This window comes from Acartia tonsa, chromosome 10 (genome assembly GCF_053477335.1).
Source record: "Acartia tonsa isolate MP-2025a chromosome 10, ASM5347733v1, whole genome shotgun sequence".
Classification (NCBI taxonomy): domain Eukaryota; kingdom Metazoa; phylum Arthropoda; class Copepoda; order Calanoida; family Acartiidae; genus Acartia; species Acartia tonsa.
This window is the reverse complement of record NC_137269.1, coordinates 36,452,350-36,474,486: the sequence shown is the minus strand read 5'-3', so window position 1 is coordinate 36,474,486 and position 22,137 is coordinate 36,452,350. Positions and strand designations below refer to the sequence as shown.

Sequence of the window (22,137 nt, the reverse complement as noted above, 5' to 3'; positions counted from 1 at the left end):
AGTCACTTATAGAATTAACCTATTTTTTATTTCTTGTTTTGTAAATTTCAAATATTTCATTAGATAATGCTTACTTTTTAAAAAGCTAGTTATGGAAATAACCTATGAGAAAAAAATTCAAACTTTAAAAAAAAATTTGTGAAAAAAACTTCAGTCCGACCAAACACTCATTTTTGTTTCCCTTTAAGATTTTAACTTATTTCTTTTGAAGTTTATATTTAGGAAAACTTAAAACCATATTGGATTTAATCTTTGACATTTTAGTATTTATATTTTGATTATATTTCATTATATTTTATATTTTGTGAATAACTAACTATCCTAACTCTGAACCGCACATGCATGGAAGCCAGCGACAACTAAGAAGTTTTGTTAATGCTCGTCTATCTTTATAAAGGTTTTCAGAGCATTTGCATTTATCGGCTCTCTCTCTCTCAGTCTCTCTCAGTCTCTCTCTCTCTCTCTCTCTCTCTCTCTCTCTCTCTCTCTCTCTCTCTCTCTCTCTCCTCTAGGCCTCTCTCCTCAATTTATACTTCTCTTATATATTGATAATTTTTAATCCTATTATTTTTTAGATTAATTAAAAGGTTAATAATATTTTGAATAATAGGTTCTCTTAGTTTTTAATAGCGAAACTAATCTATAATTAGGGTCGGTCCGTTCGCACAGTGAGCCCAGGAATCCAATTTTGTGGAAAAAATTAATAACTTCCTTATTTTTCAACCAAATCAAACAATTTTTTTTTTAATTAAAAGGTTTTTATAGTACCTTTTACAGAATTAACAAGATTATCTCTTCCTCCCTCTCTAGATGATTGGGGGGTCAAAATATCACCCCCAAAAATTGGTTTTTGGTCGATTTTGACCCAGGCCACTTTGAATGGCCATCACGGCCAGGGAAGTGATGGGAAAAAAATTGTGCAAAATAGCAAAGATGGGCAATGGCCCAGTGTGACAGGTGACATGTGTCCCAGGCCTGTCAGCCAAGCAGTCTGGCTGCACTGGCATGCCAAAAATCCTCAAAAACTTCAATTTTTGACAATTTTTGCGACCTTTAACTGCGGCTGTCGGCCAAACGGCCGGTCAGACCACCTCTGGCCGCACACCCGCCAATCCAGCTTGGAATGACCTACAAAAAAGTGGTAATATACGTGGCTGCGCCACAAACACACGCCGCCCTGTGTGCAAAAAACACAACAAAAAATTGTCATTTTTTTGGTGTGCTAACTTTGCCGCCAATTAAAGGACGGAAGGCGGCTGGCAATTATCTCTGACTTCTTCTGAGTGCAGTTAGAGCCAGCCATTGTGGTTCTAAAGATTCCTTTAGATTTCTGGTAGCCCCTCCAGGAGGCCCTCAGGTTCCAATACACAAGGGCATAGTAAAATTTTATTTTGAGGTGCTCTAACTTTTCCACCACTAGTGGGAAAATTTTATGCCATGATTTTTCGGAAAGGCATTTTGCCAGATTTTTACCCTGTAAAAGGATTTTTCTCTATAATGAAATCCGGCAACAAATTATATAAGGATTATACACTAAAAATAGCTTAAAACGACCTTTACAAAAATATCTATAGAGGTTAAGCAACTAAGTGAAAGTTGATAAGACCAATGGGATCCTCTTATATATTGCCTAATTAATGCTAGAACTTCATCCTAAAAATTTTCACCTCGTTGCTAAAAAGATCAAGGTATTTGAATCAGAGCTTAAAAAAATATTCAACGTGCTTTTTTTTGCATTTTCACCAACTTTCTTTAATATGGATTCAAGAGTTTTTTTTTATACAAAACTATTTAGTTTCTTGTTATCCAGCGTTAGATAATTGCACAACCTTTCTAAAATGTTATTACATTACGTCCTAAGTTAATATTTGATGAAATGGCAAGTAAAACAAAAAAAAATTTAAAAATATTTTTTTTGGGAGATTTTTGTATCTAAATTTCGTGAATTCCAGGGTAACAACTTCAGAAGGCCATAAAAACTTTAATCTTTTAAATTTTTCATTAATTTAAAATGGCAAACCTCCTCTAATATGATGAATTTTAACATGGACTTTTAAAATAATTGATTTTCTAAAGTTCGATTTTGGGCATAAATAATTTTTTCCACAAAGTTGGATTCCTGGGCTCACTGTGGTTCGTACGTAACGAATAGTTCCAATCTTTAGTTTAGGCATTTAACTAATTTCCCTAGCAATTTTCATTTTTGCATGATTATTTTTAGGTACAATTTAGAAAGCGTAGCAACTTTATGATTATTACCAGTATTACCGTTGGTCCATTTAAAAACAAGTTTAAAAATCTTTTTTACCTTTATTTTTCATATGATATAATTGTTTTATTCATCTGATTTTTGGAATAATGATTTCTATATAGGCACTAAGTAATGATCGCAACATCTCTCTAATCAATTTCTGCGCTTTGCTTTTATTGATATTATGTTTCTTGTTTGATCAAAATTTACGAGATTTATTTTCTTCTGGATAATCTCTAGAGGACAGATATACCACAATTTCTTATCTGTACTTGTGCATGATAACGTGGCCACACAGGGAGTAAGGGAGGGGACAATGGATCGAATATTCAATTTTTAGTAGTCCTGGCTTAAAGGGAATGTGCAAGAAATTAGCAGGTTCTGACTGACTTTGGGTACTAGCGCATCATTGCCACTAACTCGCTGAGTTAGTTTTGAATATAGCAGACAAGTATCAATAAACTTAATTTCTAGCAGACGGTAGGTGGTTTTTTTTTTAATTTTCTCCAAAAAATATTATTTTATAGATAAAAACTTTATTGTGATATTTGAGTAATAAACAATCTAAGAACCCTAAAATTGAATTCTTGTATATAGTGTAATTTAGGGATATGGGGTGAATGAGTTCCAGGGAGATTTTTCTAGTAATTAGTTACAGAATGGTTACGTAATTTTCAAATTATTGCTTTTTTTCTTAGAACATTTTTTTCTTACTTTATAGTTTTTCTAGATTAAATTAACATACCCTTTACAATTTTCTTCAAACTTTCTGGATAAATCTGGATTTTATAGTCTTTGAGCGAAAACTCCCCTCCCTTACTCCCTGATGGCCACATCACGTGACGTTTCTTTACAGACAACCAACTGACCGTTTGTCTGGAAGTCCTTACTGTAAATGCTAAATGATGTGGTTTAAGCTGAAATCTTTAATTAGAAGAGAGAAATATTTTAACATTCATTGTTTGGATCTATATTTAATCACATTGGTACCCAAAAGATGTACAATTTTTTGAAAAAAAATATTAAACAATTTTACCAGAAATAGAAACAGTGATATTAAGGAAGCTGAAGGGATAAGACAATGGACAATAAATCTAAGTTCTTCCCATTAGAGTAAAACACTTGAAGGAGAAAGGGAGAAAGGGTATATCCCCATCGCAACCACCTTATGCAACCTTCCTATTGGGCCATTGAAAATCAACTAATGGTGTCACTTACATTAACACAGCTAAGTAGCAAAAAATAATTTAGAAGAAGACGAAAGAGGTCTTTGAAAAAGGAAGGTAGGTAGTTGTCTGTATATACACCTATACTGTAGATCTGTTTTCTTCCCCAAATTGACCGCTTCTAAATAAATAAGAATAATTATTTTTTAACTAGTTAGAACCACCCAGTATCCCTCTCTGAGATATATACAAAATAAGTAAAACTTAAAAAGTAGGTTCGTTCCTAACAAATATTAACTGCAGTTTTTTAAAGTTTGATAGACAGGCTTAAATATTTAATATGTTTTTTTTATTACGTTATTGATCTGAAGATAGCATAATAGAAATAAGAAAAAAAATATATACCTCCCAAAGTGTTTTAGTTTTTTTGCACTTTACAATGTTATTCAATTAAAGATTTTTCTAGATCATTTAATAATATGGGTTGCACTTTATGAATTTACTAGTGGATACGCCCTTTAGAGAGGACAAGCGACGCATCCCACTTTCTATTTAAAGAAAGCCTGCAGGAAATACACCGGATTAAATGCTGAAAGACTGCCACAAGTAGACTCAATACCCCAAATTTGAAGCCTTTAGCTTCATTAAAGGAAGCCTGCAAGAAATTCACCGCTTTAACTGCTTTAAGACTGCCACAAGTAGACCCAATACCCAAAATTTGAAGCCTTCAGCTTCATTAAAGGAAGCCTGCAAGAAATTCACCGCATTAACTGCTGAAAGACTACCACAAGTAGACCCAATACCTCAAATTTGAAGCCTTCAGCTTTATTAAAGGAAGCCTGTAAGAATTTCACCGCTTTAACTGCTGAAAGACTACTAAAAGTAGACCCAAAACCCCAAATTTAAAGCTTCAGCTTCATTAAAGGAAGCCTGCAAGAAATTAACCGCTTTAACTGCTGAAAGACTGCAAAAAATAGACCCAATACCCCAAATTTAAAGCTTAATTCAGCTTCATTAAAGGAAGCCTGTAAGAAATTCACCGCTTCAACTGCTGAGAGACTGCCATAAGTTATAGACATTTGTAATAACAAATGCTATCATTAAGTCAAAGTAACATAAATTATCATATGTAGATCTAAAAAGATACGTTAATGGCCAATAAATTGATATACATCCCTAATGATAATACACAAAATTACCCTTTTTGTATATCAGTGTAAGTCTGTATCAAAACCAATTGTTTGTAATACGATGCTATACATGATTTTTGATATGGCTTCTAATCCAGCGGATATTATTGGACTTCAAAGCAATACTAGAACCAAGATTCTTAAAATTTGAATATGACAGACTAACATACATCGAAAAAAATTATTTTGTCGATAATTTTGCGTCAGAAGAATTTTATCAAGAATTTTGAAGACCTACCTCATATAGAAGCAACGTAAATCAAATTTATCCTTAAACGTTAGTTGAATAGATGTACATATAACATAAACATTTAATAGATGTAAATGTTTAAGAAAAATTTAGTAAATTAAATTTTTCAAAAATCATTACAATGTGGGGAAAGTAGGACTGAAAATTAATAAGATCCGACAGAAAGATCAGAAAGACACTTTGAATTATAGAGAAGCTTTGATACTTAAAACAAAACAAAAAGACATTTGTTTCAATAACATTTTTATTTAACAAAGTACAAATAAGAAAAATCAATAAATAGACACGCTATTCCTCAACAGTTTAACGGATTTAAGACCAACACGCAGCAAGCGGTCAATGGATCCTATAAATAGACATATTTTCTGAATCAAAACTGGTTTTACCTAAATTGTATCTGATCCTTCTTCAGGTCTGTAGTATTTCAAAGATGTTAACTAAAAATGTGTGATAGTTTGACTTTAAAATAACATTTAATATAAAATTCCCTTACGGTTTATAGCTTAATAATATAGTTTTATCATATTTGTTGAGGCTTTAAAACAACATTTCTATAGACAATTCAACATTACGTTTTTAGGATAAATAACGGTGGTTATTTTATGCATTTTTGTCATGGAAAGTCATGTAAAAAAGTACATTATATATTTAAATCTTAATTGTTTAAATAATTAGCCGTTTATTACACAAAAGTATTAGCTTTCTGTTCAAAACTATTTTGAATTTTATATGGATTAAACAATTGATATAATAAAAAAGTAGGTAGGGTAATATATAACATAAAAGGTTCTTTAAAAAACATTATTGAAAAAATATATTTAAATGCATTTCATTTGCCATTTATTACATAATAGTTATTTCAGTAAATGCTTTTTTAATTTTCTATAAATTGATTACAATTTGGCAACCATGTTTTAATGATCATCTGATACGTACTGTATGTAAACAATTGTCTGCTTTTATATTAATATTGTTGTGTTTTATTTGATGGATTGATTATTTAGTGTTATTCTATTATCACACATAGATCTGTATTATAAGTGATTTCCTAGTGCATAAAGTAGTAAGGTATTTTATCTGTAGCTTCAGACTTCGATAGCTGACTAACTGATTAAATTCTACATTTTAGGATAGCTTCACATAGGTTCCAGGATGGTTTTAGACTATTTTATTTTTAGATTTAAGTCTTAGAAAGATTTTATGCTATTTTTGTCCCTATCTTACTCCTTAGAAAACAGACCCACTATATGCTAGGGGGGCAGCCGCTATTTTTTTTATATAGAACCAGTATATTCAAATTTAACATCAAATTAATACCTTATATAATTGAGATTTGTTAGCAATTGAAAACTATTTTTATTTAATTTTGTATCTTATTTAAGACATGGCAAAACCTTTTTCAAAATGTGATCATGAGCAAAACAGGTCAAAGGTTTGTGGTCCTTGTGGATCTAAAATTGTAATTTCAAAAAACAAGACTCTTTCAAGTTATAGAATAAAGGATAAAAGCTTGGTCCATATTAAGAAACTGCTTTCTCCAGAATACAACCTAGAAAATCCAGTATATCCAACGAGTATCTGTAATAGATGCCGGATTTTACTTTCACAAGCTGATAAAGGTTAGTGTTTATTTATGTTAGACTAGAAAACCTTTACATCTTATTTCTGATACTTTTGGTTTTAAAAATGAAGCTTTTTTATAAATAGGGTTAGTCTGTTCCATAGCGGATAGCTCTTATCATTAATTTTGATATGTTATAATTGTCCTAACCATTTCATATCTGGCATGGCAATTCCTTTATTAGTAAAGTACGTCTAAGAAAGCATAGCAACTGTATAATTGTTAACAGAATGTCCGTACGTCCATTTAAAACATGTTAATTTTACGTTTTTAACAAAAATTTAATGTTATATATTCAACCTATTCATCTGATTTTTGGAATATCGATTCCTACTACAACAAGGTACAATGTTAAAAGAGAATCATCTCAACAATGTAATGCTAAAAATGTGAGAATGTCATTAAACATTATCCTGTATTTTCTAAGAAATTTACTTACAATTTTGTTTAGACTTATTCATATATACATGCTTATACAGTTATGACACTCTACAATTGTTAATGTTTGTTTGTTTTACTATTTTAGATATTCGCTTTTATGGATATTGTCAACCTTGTTTTACAATAATACAATTTAAAAAATGCACATTTACTCCAAAGGTTCTTTATATAGGTTTATCCTTATCATTTATCCAATAGTAATATTTCTTGTTTGAATATCTTTGCATATACTGGTCTGCAGGGAAGCTTTACAAATGTGGTTTTATTCTATTTTTCTGACCTCCAGCGCCCATAATGCTGCTTGGGGGAGATCAACTATTACTATACAAAGTATTAAAATTTAAAATATTTATATATTTTTCAGGATTAAAGCCTATCAACTTTTCAATCCCAAACTATGACCAAATTCAGCTTCTAAAAGAGACAAGAAAATCAAATACAGATAAAGATTGCAATTGTTATATTTGTCAAACTGGTAGATCTAAATGTCATTCAAAGTTAGAAAGAGGATCAACTAAGCTTTCAGCATCAATTACAATAGAAAACGGTTTGTTGGCAGCTAGTAAACCAAAAGTCCCCAAAGTCAAAAGCAATAACAAAGTTACCTCAAATACAATAAAGATTTGTGCTCACTGTAAAAACAAAGTTAGTGTAGGAATAAACCATCCCTGTAATAAATCTGAAAATGTGGCTAATGTACTAAAAATTATTGATACTCTTCCAAAAAAGCAACAAGACCAGATTATTTATTCCAAGCTTAAAGACTCAATTGGCAATAGATCAGGGGAGACTGCACTAACAACTAGAGGTTCCAAAGCCACGGTCACTTTAAACCCACCTGAAGAAAAGAAACCTTTCTACTCCAAAGAATGTCTGGATAATTTCCAAGAACATACAGGTACTTCATCAAATTTTATGAAGAAAATGACAAATTTCATAAGAGTAGGGGCTGGTAAAAAAGCCATACCTAGCCATTACAGAGACCATGCCTCTAAAAAAGCCAAACAATTAAAAGATATTTACCATACTTCTAGTACTATTATGAATATAGGTGAAGGAGAAAAAGGCAACAGGCCTATTATATAGGCAGATTGTCAGGAAGTCCTGAATGCTGTAGAGGATGCCAGAGGATACACTGGAATTACAAAGATAAACATTATGGCAGATGGTGGACAGGGCTTCCTGAAAATCTGTGGTATATTCCTACCAGAAAACTATCATCCTGAACTAGACAGAGTTGTTACCAGTGAGGAAAAAGAAGCTATGGAAGTTGATGACAATGAGCACATCAAAAAAAGAACTCTCTTTAAAGATGGTGGAACAGCTTCCAAAGCAGGAAAATTAACAGGTGTGAATAGAATGATAATGTTATGTATTGTTCCTGACGTTGCAGAAACTTATGACAACATGAAAATTTTGTTTGATTTGATTAAAATCAACAATATTCCTTTCAAATTCATTGCTGATTACAAATTGATTTTAATAGTCAATGGAATGCAGACAGCATCTTCCACCTGGCCTAGCCCTTACTGTTATGTTAAACTTAAAACCCTCAGAAAGACAGTTGATGAAAACAATGAAGATGAGTCTGTGGAGAGTGAGGGAGAAGTTGATAATACAGAATCAGACAAGCTTTGCAATGGACAGAGGACCTATGGTGATTTGAGGCGAAGCTATGACAAGTAAGATCTAATTATGATAAGTGTGTATTAATTGTGTAATGCACTGCAATAATATAACTTATAAGATTAGGAAGCTGGCCATAATTTTGTTATCCACTTGCTTTGTACACCAATGTCTTAAATTGCAAAGCTTTTCTATAATTAGAGTTTGTACATCACTTTAAAAAAGTGTTGAGAGGCAAGGTATAATTTTAATTATTTTTTAGATTTCTAAGTCTTGGAGGGGACAGAAAGAAGCATGGCAAACTTGCTGAAAGTGTTGTAAATCCTTCCCTATTTGATGAAGCCGATGATGTTGCTGTTATAGACAAATGTCCTGCCCCTGAGCTTCATATGCAACAAGGTTTTACAAACCATTTATTCTTTAAAGGGCTAGTTCCTATCGTAGGCAGAGAAAGAGCTCTGAATTGGCCCCTAAAATTAAAAGCTATTCCCAAAAGTTACCATGGGGATGTGTTTGAGGGCAATGCATGCAGGAAGATGCTTAAGAACCCTGATTTAATCAACAATCCTGATGTTCTGGGAGAAATTAGTCCTCTTGTTGTACAGCCTATAATAATGGCCTTCAAGGGTATGAACAAAGTAGTTAATGATTGTTTTTCTACTGGTAAAGTTTCAAAATCTCTAACTGACGATGTTATAGAACTAAACAGGCTTTACAAGGGAACTGAACTTAACGAAACTCTAAAGATTCATGTTGTCCTACATCACCTAGAGCAATGTTTAAGTCACATAACAGACAACAGAGGTCTTGGGATGGTATCCGAGCAGGCAGGAGAATCCATCCATAGAGTATTTCTGACCTACTGGAACAGGTATAAAATCAATGTTATATCAGATCCTTCCTACCCTGAGAGACTGCATAGAGCTGTGGTAGAGTTCTCATCAAGACATGTGTAAAGTAATCAGACTTCAATTATATCCAAAGAAATTATGTTATATGTAATTTCTGTACAACTTAATATTCTAGTTATCATCTAACCTAATCATCTTTCATGTTTAACCAGTGACAATTGACAAAAATGACACACTATATGTGAAATACAATGACCTAAAATTATAAGTTATATGTAAAAACAGTAAAGCTATTAAATGTATAATGAACTATTCAGTTGTTAACTATTTGATAATAGTCCTTTGATATACTAAATCAAACGCATAATTTCATCAACAATCTATTGTTTATGTGTTTGATAACTTAATGTTTAATACTATTCACACTGTTCCTCAACAGTTTAGCGGATTTAAAACCGACACGCAACAAGCGGTCAATGGATCCTATAAATAGACATATTTGCAGAATCAAAACTGGTTTTACCTAAATTGTATCTGTTCCTTCTTCAGGATTATAGAATTTCAAAGATTTTAACCAAAAATGTGCGATGATTTGACTTTAAAATAGCATTTAATATTAATGTTCATGGCTTGTTAATATAAGTTTGTCAAATTTTTTAAGGTTTTAAAACAATATTTCTATAGACAATTTAACACTGCATATTTAGGGTTTATAACAATGGTTATTTATGCATTATTAGTGATATAAAAAGTCATATCAAAAGTACTTTTTATATATTAATTCTAATTGTTTAGATACTTTGCCGTTTATTACACAAAAGTAAATATTTCTGTTCTAAACCATTTTGAATTTTATATATCCATAAAAGCGAAGCAATGAAACGGTAGGACAAACAGACATTAACACTTGTATAGTGTCAGAACTCAATAATCAGAATATAAAAGTACAAGAGTCGAAGCAAAATTGTAAGTAAATTTGTTTAAAAAACTGCTTGATACAGGATAATGTTTATGGACATACTTACATTTTCAGGACTTGATTATATAGTTGCTTCGCTTATAATATTGTACTTTGTTGTCCCAGGAATCTATATACCAAAAATCAGATCAAACGGATAATTAGATCACATAAAAATTTGTTGTTAAAAAAGTTGTTAAGTTATCAACATGTTTTAAATGAACGTACGGACATTCTGGTAATGATTATAAAGTTGCTACGCTTTCTAAATCGTACCAAACTACTACAGGAATGACCATGCAAAGTTTGAAATCGATAGGACAATTCTAACATGCCTAAATTAACGAAAAAAAACTATCTATCTAGAAAAGCTTCGCATTTAATAATTATAGAAAAGCTTTGCTTTTAAAAAAGTAAGTATATGACGCAAAAGGTTTCATTAAAAACATTATTTAAACAAAAATATAGGTATGTATTTAAATTTTAAACTTTTAAAATTTTATATAAATTGAATTAAATTTGGCAAAAATGTTACAATGATCATCTGATATGTACTGATATGTCTGTAGCTTAAGATTTCGATAGCTGATTAAATTCTACACTTCATTAAAGCTTCACATAGGTCCCAGGATGGGTTCAAGCTATTGAATTTTAGATTTAAGTCTTTGAATGATTTTATGCCTTACCTCTTAGAAAACAGACCAACTAGATGCTAGGGGCAAATCGCTGTTTTTTTATATTAAGCTAGTATATCTTAATTAAACACCAAATTAATGTCTTGTGTATTTAAGATTATTTAGCAATTAAAAACAATTATTATTTAATTTTGTATCTTATTTAAGACATGGCAAAACCTTTTTCAAAATGTGATCATAATCTAAATAGGTCAAAGATTTTGGTCCTTGTTGATCTATAATTATATTTTTTACATTAACAAACTAATAAAGATTAGTCTTTAGGTTAGATTAGAAAACCTTTATATCTCATTTATTGTTCGTCTGTCTGTCCATAAAGGATAGATCTTATCGTTAATTTAGGCATTTTATAATTGTCCTCACGCTTTTCCTCAACAGTTTAGCGGATTTAAAACCAACACGCATCAAGCGGTCAATGGATCTTATAAATATACACATTTGCTGAATCAAAACTGGTTTTACCTAAATTGTATCTGCTCCTTCTTCGTGTCTATAGTATTTCAAAGATTTTTAATAAAAATATGTGATTATTTGACTTTAAAATAACCTTTAATCAAAAATCATCTTATAGTTTAAAGCTTGTAAATATAATTTTGTCATATTTGTTGAGGCTTTAAAACAATATTTTTAACACTTCAACACTGCATATTTAGGATGTATAACAGTGGCTATTTTATGCATTATTAGTGATATAAAAAGCACTAATCCTAATTGATTAGATACTTAGCAGTTTATTACACAAAAGTCTATCTTTTCTGTTCTAAACCATTTTGAATTTTATATGGATAAACTTTTGATATAATGAAACAGTAAGTAGGTTAATATATGACACGAAAGATTCATTTAAAAACATTACTTTAAAAGATATACTTGAATACACTTCATTTACTATTTTATTACTTAATAGTTACTAGGTAAAGTATATGCTTTTTAATTTTAATTGCATTAAAGTTGACAAAAATTTGATAATGATCATCTGATATGTTTTGTATGTAAACAGTATGTATTTTATCTGTAGCTTAAGATTTCGATAGCTGATTTAGTTCTACACTCTAGGAAAGCTTCACGTACATAGGACCCAGGATGGGTTCAGGCTATTTGATTTTTAGATTCAAGTCTCTGGATGATTTTTATGCCTTACCCCTTAGAAAACAGACCAACTAGATGCTAGGGGCACAATCGCTTTTTTTATATAGAGATATATATAGTATATTTCAATTTAACTTCAAATTAATGTCTGGTGTATTAAAGATTATTTAGCAATTGAAAACAATTTTTATTTAATTTTGTATCTTATTTAAGACATGGCAAAACCTTTTTCAAATGTGATCATAATCTACATAGGTCAAAGATTTTGGTCGTTGTGGATCTATAATTATAATTAAAAAAAACAAGACTTTTCCTGATGCTTGATTTTAATAGTAAAGATTTTCTTTATTAAGGATTGGTCTGTCTGTCTATAACGGATAGCTCTTATCATTAATTTAGGCCTTTTATAATTGTCCTATTGATTTCATACTTGGCATGGTTATTCCTTTAGTAGTAAGGTACGATTTAGAAAGCATAGCAATTCTACAATAAGTTTTAAACCTTTTTGTAATAAATACTACAACAAGGTACAACGTTATAAACGAGGCACATCTATAATAAGGTCCTAAAAATGTAGGAATGTCCTTAAACAGTATGTTGTATTTTGCAACAAATTTACTTAATAGTAAAACTATTTAATGTATAAGAACTATTCAGTTTTTAACTAATTAGACTATACTTATTAATAACTTTCCTTTGATATAATCAATTAAATGCCTAATTTCTTCAACAATCTATTGTTTATGTGTTTGATAACTTATACTATTGTGTCTTTCATACAAAATTCGAGTGTTTAATTGCTTATTGTTTCTATATAAACAAGGATGAAAACATCCATAAAACCAAGCTATAAAACCGTAGGACAAACGAATATTATTAATTGTAAAGTTTCAGAACTGAATAATCAGAATATAAATTTATTAAAGTCTAAACAAAATTATGAGTAAATTTTTTTATAAACGAATACAAGTTAATGTTTAAGGACATAATTACATTTTTAGGACTTGATAAAGAGATGCATCGCCTATAACATTGTACTTTGTTGTCCTAGGAATAAGTATCCCAAAATTCAGTTCAATCGGATAATTTTATCACATAAAAATATGTTGTTTTAATTTTCTTTTAAATCAACAGTTTAAATTGGGCGTTCAGAAATTCTGGTAACGATTTTAGAGTAGCTACACTTTCTCTAAGTTGTACCCAAATACTACAGGAATAACCTTGCAAAGTTTGAAATTGATAGGAAAATTCTAAATTAACGGAAAAAGCTAACCGTTCCACTAAAAAAGCTAACATTTCCACCTTCAAATCTAACTTTTACTGACAGACAGACGGACGTACGGACGGAAAAGAAATTATAGAAAAGCTTCGCTTTTAATAACAGTAAATATGTTGTAAATCAATTCTGTCAGTATTTTTAAAAGCGAAGCTTTTCTATAATTAGGGTCGGTCCGTCCGTACGTCCTTCACAAACGGATAGCTTTTTTCGTTAATTTAGGCATGTTAGAGATGTCATATCGATTTCAAACTTTGCATGGTGATTCGTTTAGTAATTAGGTACGATTTAGAAAGTAAAGCAGTTTTCAACAAATTTACTTACAATTTTGCTTCGACTCTTATACATTTATATTCTGATTATTCAGTTCTGATACTATATAAGTGTTAATGTCCGTTTGTCCTACAGTTTCAGTGCTTCGCTTTTATGGATGTTGTCATAATTGTTTAGTTAAATGATATGTTGATTTTTCATTACTGTTTTTACTTTCTAAGTTTAAGATTTCAAGGTATTTTGAAGAAAAAAAGCATTAATTAAAACCAGAAGGTACTGCCGTCGACAATTTCATGAGTTATAATTAATCTACAAAAAAAGTTTTTAAAACAACTACTGCTTTTATGTGTTAGAGGTAATATACATTTTACATCAAAGGCTATTTTAAAGTCAAATCATCACACATTTTTAGTCAAATTCTTAAAAATTCTATAATCCGGAAGAAGGAGCAGATACAATTTAGCTAAAACCAGTTTTGATTTTGCAAATATGTCTATTTATAGGATCCATTGACGGCTTGTTGCGTGTTGGTCATAAATCCGCTAAACTGTTGAGGAAAAGTGTGTAGATATATAAACAATTGTAGAGCAAATATGAAAATTGCCATGTAGACACTTAAAGAGATCACGAATTAGTTTTTTCAGAATTCATTTTTATTTACGTTTCCTTATATTTTAAGTAATTTTCGTAGAATAATTTCTTAAAAGCTCCAAGAAGTTAGAAAAAAATTTGATTAAAATGCCAAGTTCAATTCAACACGAAGTTAACGTTAAACTTTGAGCAAAAATTAAACTATAAGAAAATAAGCTATTTCTTCGCTTGCAGATAAAAACAAACAAATCAATACTTAGGAAATAATTTCGTAATAAACCTCTCTTAATATTTGTCTTTGAACTTTCTTTAAAATGTAATGAAAAAGTTTGGTTTATTTTATAAAATCATTAACCAAATTTCGGTATGTTTCAGTTGGTATAAAGACAATAGAAAAATTGTTTAAATCCCTAGAAAGAATGATATTTAAGAATTGAATTGTTTAAATAGAATAAACAAATAATATTTGCGGGACATATCCAGCAAAACATTTAGCCGTCTATAATATATACATAAAAATATTCATTTTTATTTCTTGACAAATCTTCTTAGATATGTCGAGTTTTGTTAAATACCTTACATTATACACACACACACACTACGTACATTACTCACACACACACACACACACTCACTAAACTACCAAGGAAGGTAGAGCTATGGAGAGAGCGATAGAGATAGAGAGAGAGAGAGAGAAAGGGAGAGAGAGAGAGAGAATGAGGAGAGATGGAGAGATAGATAGATAGTTTTGTTATATACCTCCCCTTATACTCACACACACACTACGTAAATTACTCACACACACACACGACACACTCACTGATCTACCAAGGTAGGTAGAGAGTTATGGAGAGAGCGATCAAGAGAGAGAGAGAGAGAGAGAGAGAGAGAGAGAGAGAGAGAGAGAGAGAGAGAGAGAGAGAGAGAGAGAGAGAGAGAGAGAGAGAGAGAGAGAGAGAGAGAGAGAGAGAGAGAGAGAGAGAGAGAGAGAGAGAGAGAGAGAGAGAGAGAGAGAGAGAGAGAGAGAGAGAGAGAGAGAGAGAGAGAGAGAGAGAGAGAGAGAGAGAGAGAGAGAGAGGAAATCCCATGACAGTAAAATAGATTTTAAATTTTGAACCATTGGCTATTTTTATTTTTTTCATTTTTTATCATTAAAATTATTGTCATGTATGTTACTTTTAAATGACATTTTAAAAAAACACACAATGCTTTACCTATTATGAATGCAATTCTCTATAAAACACTGCCATTGTTCGTATTTAATGCATTTATTATTCAGTTTTGATAAAAATGATACGAACGATATTGAACTGTTCACAAAATTTGAAAATTCTTTTTTATCTAATTAGATATTTGTGATTTTTTTAAGGCAATATTTTTAAAGATTTATCTTCAATTGTCAGTTATCTACCTATATATATAACGTTATTTGCAAATTCACAGCCACTTTAACGAAGAAACATTAAGTTCGATGTTTTGGTTGCAGCTGTAATTTATAAGTTAGCTGCAGCCACCCGGAGATACGGAAAGTGTCAAGTGTGACGTCATAAAAATACGTCTAAAATGAATGTGTCTTAACCATGACACTTTGGTTAAGTGTGACTTCCGAATTTGCGGGAAGTTCTAGAGATCTTAGTCTTACGGACAAAACCCCCAACATCAGGAACCATCAAGTTTCAACAGCAGGTTTGAGTATAGATTTATTGACACAAACTATTTCAAAGTCCTGAAATTACAAAATCAATTAATACAAAATTCCAGTTTTTATATCCGCACAATATTATTTGCTTTTTAAAAATCTTTTTTTCTACGGTTAAAAAATCTTTGGGTACTTTGGCTTTAAAGGAAAATTATTTGGTTTAATAGATCATTGTTAAATGCATAAATATAAGCACATACAAATTACTAAAACATAATATTTGAATCATAATAAAGTTTCACGTGTAGCTGGCTAAAGCTTTTAAACTTAATAAATCCGTCCTATATGCCATACAACTTATATAAAATGAAGAAAAGACTACCTGAAGTTCTTATGGTTAAAGCACCTGGCATACTAGGGTTATTCACGCACTATGAGACCAATGATAGGCCCGACTCAATTCTCCGAAATCTTTATCCACACACATATCATTCAAAAGTAACGTGGAGAGACCCAAACATAAACAATATTCAAATGCCGTGACTCTTTAAGAAAGGAAAGTCAAACAAAGACGACATTTTTTCTGAATTGGAATTGTAGAATAAGGAAATTAATTTCGATCTTGATAAACACAAAGCTTCCTCGAAAAGAGGTTAAGACAGAATGGATGGATGAGAGGAAAAGTGGGTAAATAAACCCTCAAAAAGAGATAGATTTAGATATATTATTATGACATCACACATGACACTTTCCGCATCTTCCAGCCATCCACTTTTAAACACAATCTACAGCTACAAAAATCTAGCAGAGGAACGGCACTGGTTTTGACCATTTTTCAGCCCCTAAAAAGCTTAACTTCAGCTGTCCAAACCTATGTTTTCTGCGCAACTGAAAGCCAGTATCATGCGCTTTCACGCAAGTACCCTTTTGAGCATTGATAACCCTTCCCTAAATTTGGAATTAATCAAAAAAAATGAGGGTAGTTTTTTAAAATGTTTGTTTTTTTATTTTAGAAGTCTGGAATGGCTGGTTATATTGCGTTTTATGTAACCCCGCAGGGTTAGAGTTCCTCCAGATGGGTAAAGTATCACAGAAAAAAAACTCCCTTTCCCCTTCTTATTTTCAAAAATAAGGGGAGGGGGGGGGGGGGAGAGCGAGTCTTGGTGCCAAAAAATTTACAATCAACAGAGAAATCGCCCTGTTTTCAACACGCATGCCAATCTAAAAAAATTGCAGATAAATCAACCTTAAAATCTGGTTTGACGTAAATCGTCTTTTTGGTTTTTTATAAATTTTAGAGCTTAGATAAACCTTTGATTGATTGATTGATTGATTAGCCATAGTCTCTTAGGGTTTGGACCTAAGTAGTCATGGAGTAGGCTGAGACACTTTTGTATAGCCACTAGGGCTATCAAGCTCCACGTTCAAGCACATTATGACTTGACCCGCTATCTCATGAGAGCTACTCATTATTACCTCACCCTCGCCGAGTATGGCAGGTGTCCCAAATTAAGTCACCGTAATGAATGACGCTCTCTGCAGAGGAGCTTGGGATAAGGGTAGTACTGATATTATGTACTTGACTATTAAGTATCCAAACTTACTCAATAATCCCCTTCTTACACAACCAGGGGAAGTTGTGTGAATGTATTCAACTGAGAAATTCGAGTTTCCACATGGGGACTAGAACTCGAACTCTCATCACCATAACTCAGTGCGTTACCACTGAGCTACGACGCCCCTAAGATAAACCTTACTGATGTCATTTAAGTAAATGGGAAGATAAAATAAAATATTGATTAAACTTAAATCTTTTTAGATAACAATATTTTATTTGTCCAATTACTGTATTTTGTTTTTAAAATATCTAATTTTATTTTTATATAATTAACAGTAAAATAGTTACATATGTATAAAAAAAGTTTACAAAATTGGTAATATATAACAAGAGAACTTTTACAGAAATTTGTTAATATTTTGAAATTATTGTTTAAAATTTTTGACACTTCTGGTTTGACCGACTAATCAAAATTATATGAAAGTACCCAACTTTGTAAAGTCAACGAATGATAAGAAAAGTTTTTAAAACTTTGGGTACCAGTATAATTTACAGTCCAATGATCCCTCCCTACATTTTTAAAATTTGAGCTCTAATTTACATTCAGAGTCAATTTGAACCAGAGCGCGGCGGCCGCGCGTCAGTCACTCTAAACCTCAAATTTAAACCAATTTGGATGCTTTGAACAATTTTTTGAGAAGAAAGATCGTCATATTTGGGTCATGTTTATACTTTAAGCTGATTTTTTTTCAACTACAAAAAGGTCGATTTACCTGCGACTAACGCGCGGCTGCCGAGCCCTGATTTTAACTATCTTAGATTACAATATCTTTCTCAATAATAAATATTAATTATTAAATTAATCTGTTATTTTCTGGAGATAGATTACTGAGGATTAAATTTAGTCTCTCTATCTCATTCTCCTGAAAATAGATTAAGAATTATTATAAAACAGGGATTTTAAGGGAGAGGATAATGGTTGTTGAAATGATGTACATTCATAATGTTGAATAAACAATTTCCCCTTCTGATTGGTAAGCTAAGCCACTGCTTTGAACTAACCAATCAAATTAGGGTTGGGACAGATACTTTTTTGTCCGGATACCGGATACCGGATGTCCGGCTAATTTATATTGCCGGATATCTGGTTCCGGCCGGATATCTGACTAACGTTCGATATCCGGCATCTTACCGGATATCTGGCCGGATAACTGAATATCCGGCCCAACCCTAATCATAATTTAATAAATCTATCCAAAAAATATTTTAACAATTGGAATAACGCGTTAATAAAACTTTGAGTATGATTATAATTTACCGTCCAATGTCCCTTCCCTCCCTGACTAATTATAACCATGAGATATTTAGAATAAAAAGTTAAAAACGTTTGGGACAAGAAAATAACAAATAGCTAGCTATTCAAAATTAAGTTTGGACCTGGGTGAGTTTTATGTTAACAATTGTTTTAGGTTATTTATAATATGAGTCTTAATACTTTTGTGTATGTTGATTTTGTAGGGGGATGACTCCTAGAGGGGGTATTTACCCCCTGAAAAAGTAAAGTAAAATTCCTCTTATTGTCAGTATTAAAACCCCAAAAGCACAAACACCACTCAAAATTTTCGGCCCATTTTGCGCACCCCTTTGGCAAAACCCTTTGCACGTCAATGCTTGAAATCAAGTGATTTATGTAATTAATTCACGCTATAATTATTGGTTTTATTGGTTTGTTTGTACGGACATATTACAGGTATAGTGAATCCCCAGATGCAGCAAGACAAATTTTGGATAAAGTACCTAGTTTAAATTCTTATTAAATTCTTTAATATATCCGCATAAAAATGTTATGAAAATAGAAATAAAAAATACATTTAATTTAAATGCAATTAATATTTTAAATTTGGAGTATAGTCCTTTTCGTGACAACGCCTATTAAGAGGTGTTTCGTCGTATTTTCACAATAGCTTTTCTCCTATTTCTAGCCCCTGCGGGGCAATCACCTAAACTAAAATAACCTAATAAATGCTACTTTGAAAATATTACGAAATGCCCCTTAAGAGGCATTGTCACGAAAGGGACTATACACCAAATTTTGAATATTAATTGCATTTAAATGTATTTTTTTATTTCTATTTTCAAAACATTTTTATGCGGATATAATAAAGAATTTAAACTAGGTACATTTATAATATAACTTTAAGGTCAACTAAATTATAAAATCAATTTTAGAAACAAAAGTAAAGGTACATTTACTTTATTAATAGACTATACTAGTGGCTTCGCGCCTAGCCTCTAGGGGCTTTGCCTCAAGAGGTAATTAAAAAAAATTTTGGTGCTGCTAATTTTATGTGAAGTAGTTTCCCCAGAAAAAATATTTTTTTGGGTGGGGGGGAATTTTTCATTTTTTGGGGGTTTGTATGTGTCCCACCCCCAAGAAAATAGCTTAAAACCACCACAGGACCATATAGGTATATACCCTGAAGAGTAGAATCCGATCGGTTCAGTGGTTACTGAGATCTTAAGCTTCAGACGGACAGACATCAAGCTACTTTGTATTATAGACTAGTGGCTACGCCCCCCCCCCCCTAGAAGCCTCTAGGGGTACTTAAGATAGGGGGGGGGGAAAGTCGACTTCATCTCATTTTAAATTTGAATTTCAAAAGAGTAAAGAGTTTAAAACCTTCCCAGGACCTATAAGAAGCTTCACTGTAAAGGAGAACAATATCGGTTCAGCGGTTAGCGAGATCCTTCGGGACTGACAAAAAACGCTTACTACTTTTTATATTAGGAAGAAAGATAGATATATATATAGAGAGATAAATAGATAGATACCTGTACGTGGGTTTCAGCTGTTTTCTGAGCTAACATGTCCAACAGAATTTCTATCTAAAAAAAACATATGCGTGCCAAATTCTTGTTATCATTATCAGAATAGCGTCTGATTATCTATATATTTTATATGCATGTAATAATCCTTACAATAAAGTAACAGTATGTGCGTTTGCCTGTGTGTCTGTCTGTACCGAATGATCTCGCTAACCGATCGGGTTCTCCTTAACAGGGTAGCTTCTAGAGGCCGCTAGTTGTATATAAATTATGACAAGTAGGTTAACCGAAACTGAAACTACTGATGTCATCTTTTTTGGGATAAAATGCAGAGATCTAAAGGGATAAGACAATGATAAATTGACGTACATCCCAAATGTTAACCCACAAAATTAGCCTTTCTGTAGATTGCAATTTGTGGTTGAAACGTTTGGACACTCAACGTCATTCATTGAACGTCCCCACAATTGTTAAGCCTACGAATAAAAAAACTTTATTATAAAACATTGGGTTCTAGTGTAATAAACAGCCCATTGTCCCACCCCACTCTCTTTCTCTCTCTGTGTTGGCTTTATGTTTTTTCAGAGGAGCTTCGTAATGAAATTGCACATGTTAACTGTTTCAAAGCAGAGCTGATCGATGATTGAGGAATGTTAAAATCCAGGGCAACGGCAGCCTCTACTAAGCCTTAAATTTAAATCCATTTGGATGCAATATAATTTTTTAAAAACAGGGATTACATATTTGGTTTAGACTTCACTCTTATATCTTAAAATTGTAAACGCTTGGGGACTTTTATTTAATTTTGATTGCTAGGTTCATTAAGTTGAGCGTCCAAGTGTAATAATTATAATCTGCAAAAAGGGTAATTTTGTGTATCATCATTGGAGATATACATCAATTTAAAGACCATTGTCTTATCTTTTTATTTGAAACACAAACCCATATTGTGCTACAAAGGAGGATTCTAGGCAAATTGTAATTAAGGGAAATTGACAAAATATTTTTACACATTTACGTCAAATAGAGACTTTTTCATTATATAAATTTTCTTTAACGTAATTAATTAAAATATTCCTAATTTTAAATTTCTCATTAAATTTGTATACAGTATTAAGAAATCTTGTAAATAAGAAAATAAAATGTGCAGGGAGGGAGGGGACATTGGACTGTAAATTTTATTAGTCCCAATTAAGTTTTAGAAGCATGCTTGCTCTTTGGTTAGCTTTATAAATCTTGACTTAATGTCCAAACTGGCAGTTTTTTTTTAAATTTACAGAACGGGAAATTTTGACTAAAATTCGGGGTGAACTATGTACATAAATTAATCTTACATTGTCTTATCCCTTCAGATCCCTGTTTATATAAGTTAAAGAAAGGCTTATAAAAAAAATAATTGAAATTTTTCCAACACTTAATGAACTAATTCTGAATTTTAGATTTAAAAAAATAAATTATAATGAAAAAAGGGTGACAACATCCATAAAAGCGAAGCTCTGAAATGGAAGGACAAACGAACATAAACTCTTGTAGAGTGTCGGAACTAATTAAACAGAATATTTATACATAAGTCTAAACAAAATTTAATGCAAGATTGTCTAAATACACGATACTGTTTAAGGACATATTTACATTTTTATGACTTGATTATAGAGATGCTTCGCTTTTATCAATGTACCTTGTTGTAATAGGAATTAGTATTCCAAAAATCAGAGGAATCGGATAATTTTAACATACAAAATTTTTTTGCCAAAAAAAGTAAATAAATCCGCATGTTTTAATAGGCGTACGGACTTTCTGGAAACGATTATAGAGTTGCTGTGCTGTCTAAGTCCT

General features: G+C 31.5%; 1 protein-coding gene across 1 annotated transcript in view; it reads right to left on the bottom strand.

The window, feature by feature from the left end:
• Positions 1 to 17,729: 17,729 nt before the first annotated feature.
• The window catches only part of LOC145329177 (protein chibby homolog 1-like), an 8,412-nt gene continuing 4,004 nt past the window's right edge, over positions 17,730 to 22,137 (bottom strand). The window contains exons 5-6 of the mRNA XM_080173210.1: positions 20,308 to 20,361; positions 17,730 to 18,398 (exon numbers count right to left, since the gene is read on the bottom strand). Of these exons, the coding sequence (XP_080029336.1) occupies positions 18,330 to 18,398; positions 20,308 to 20,361 (123 nt within the window). The 3' untranslated portion in view covers positions 17,730 to 18,329. The remainder of the gene's footprint in view (positions 18,399 to 20,307; positions 20,362 to 22,137) is intronic.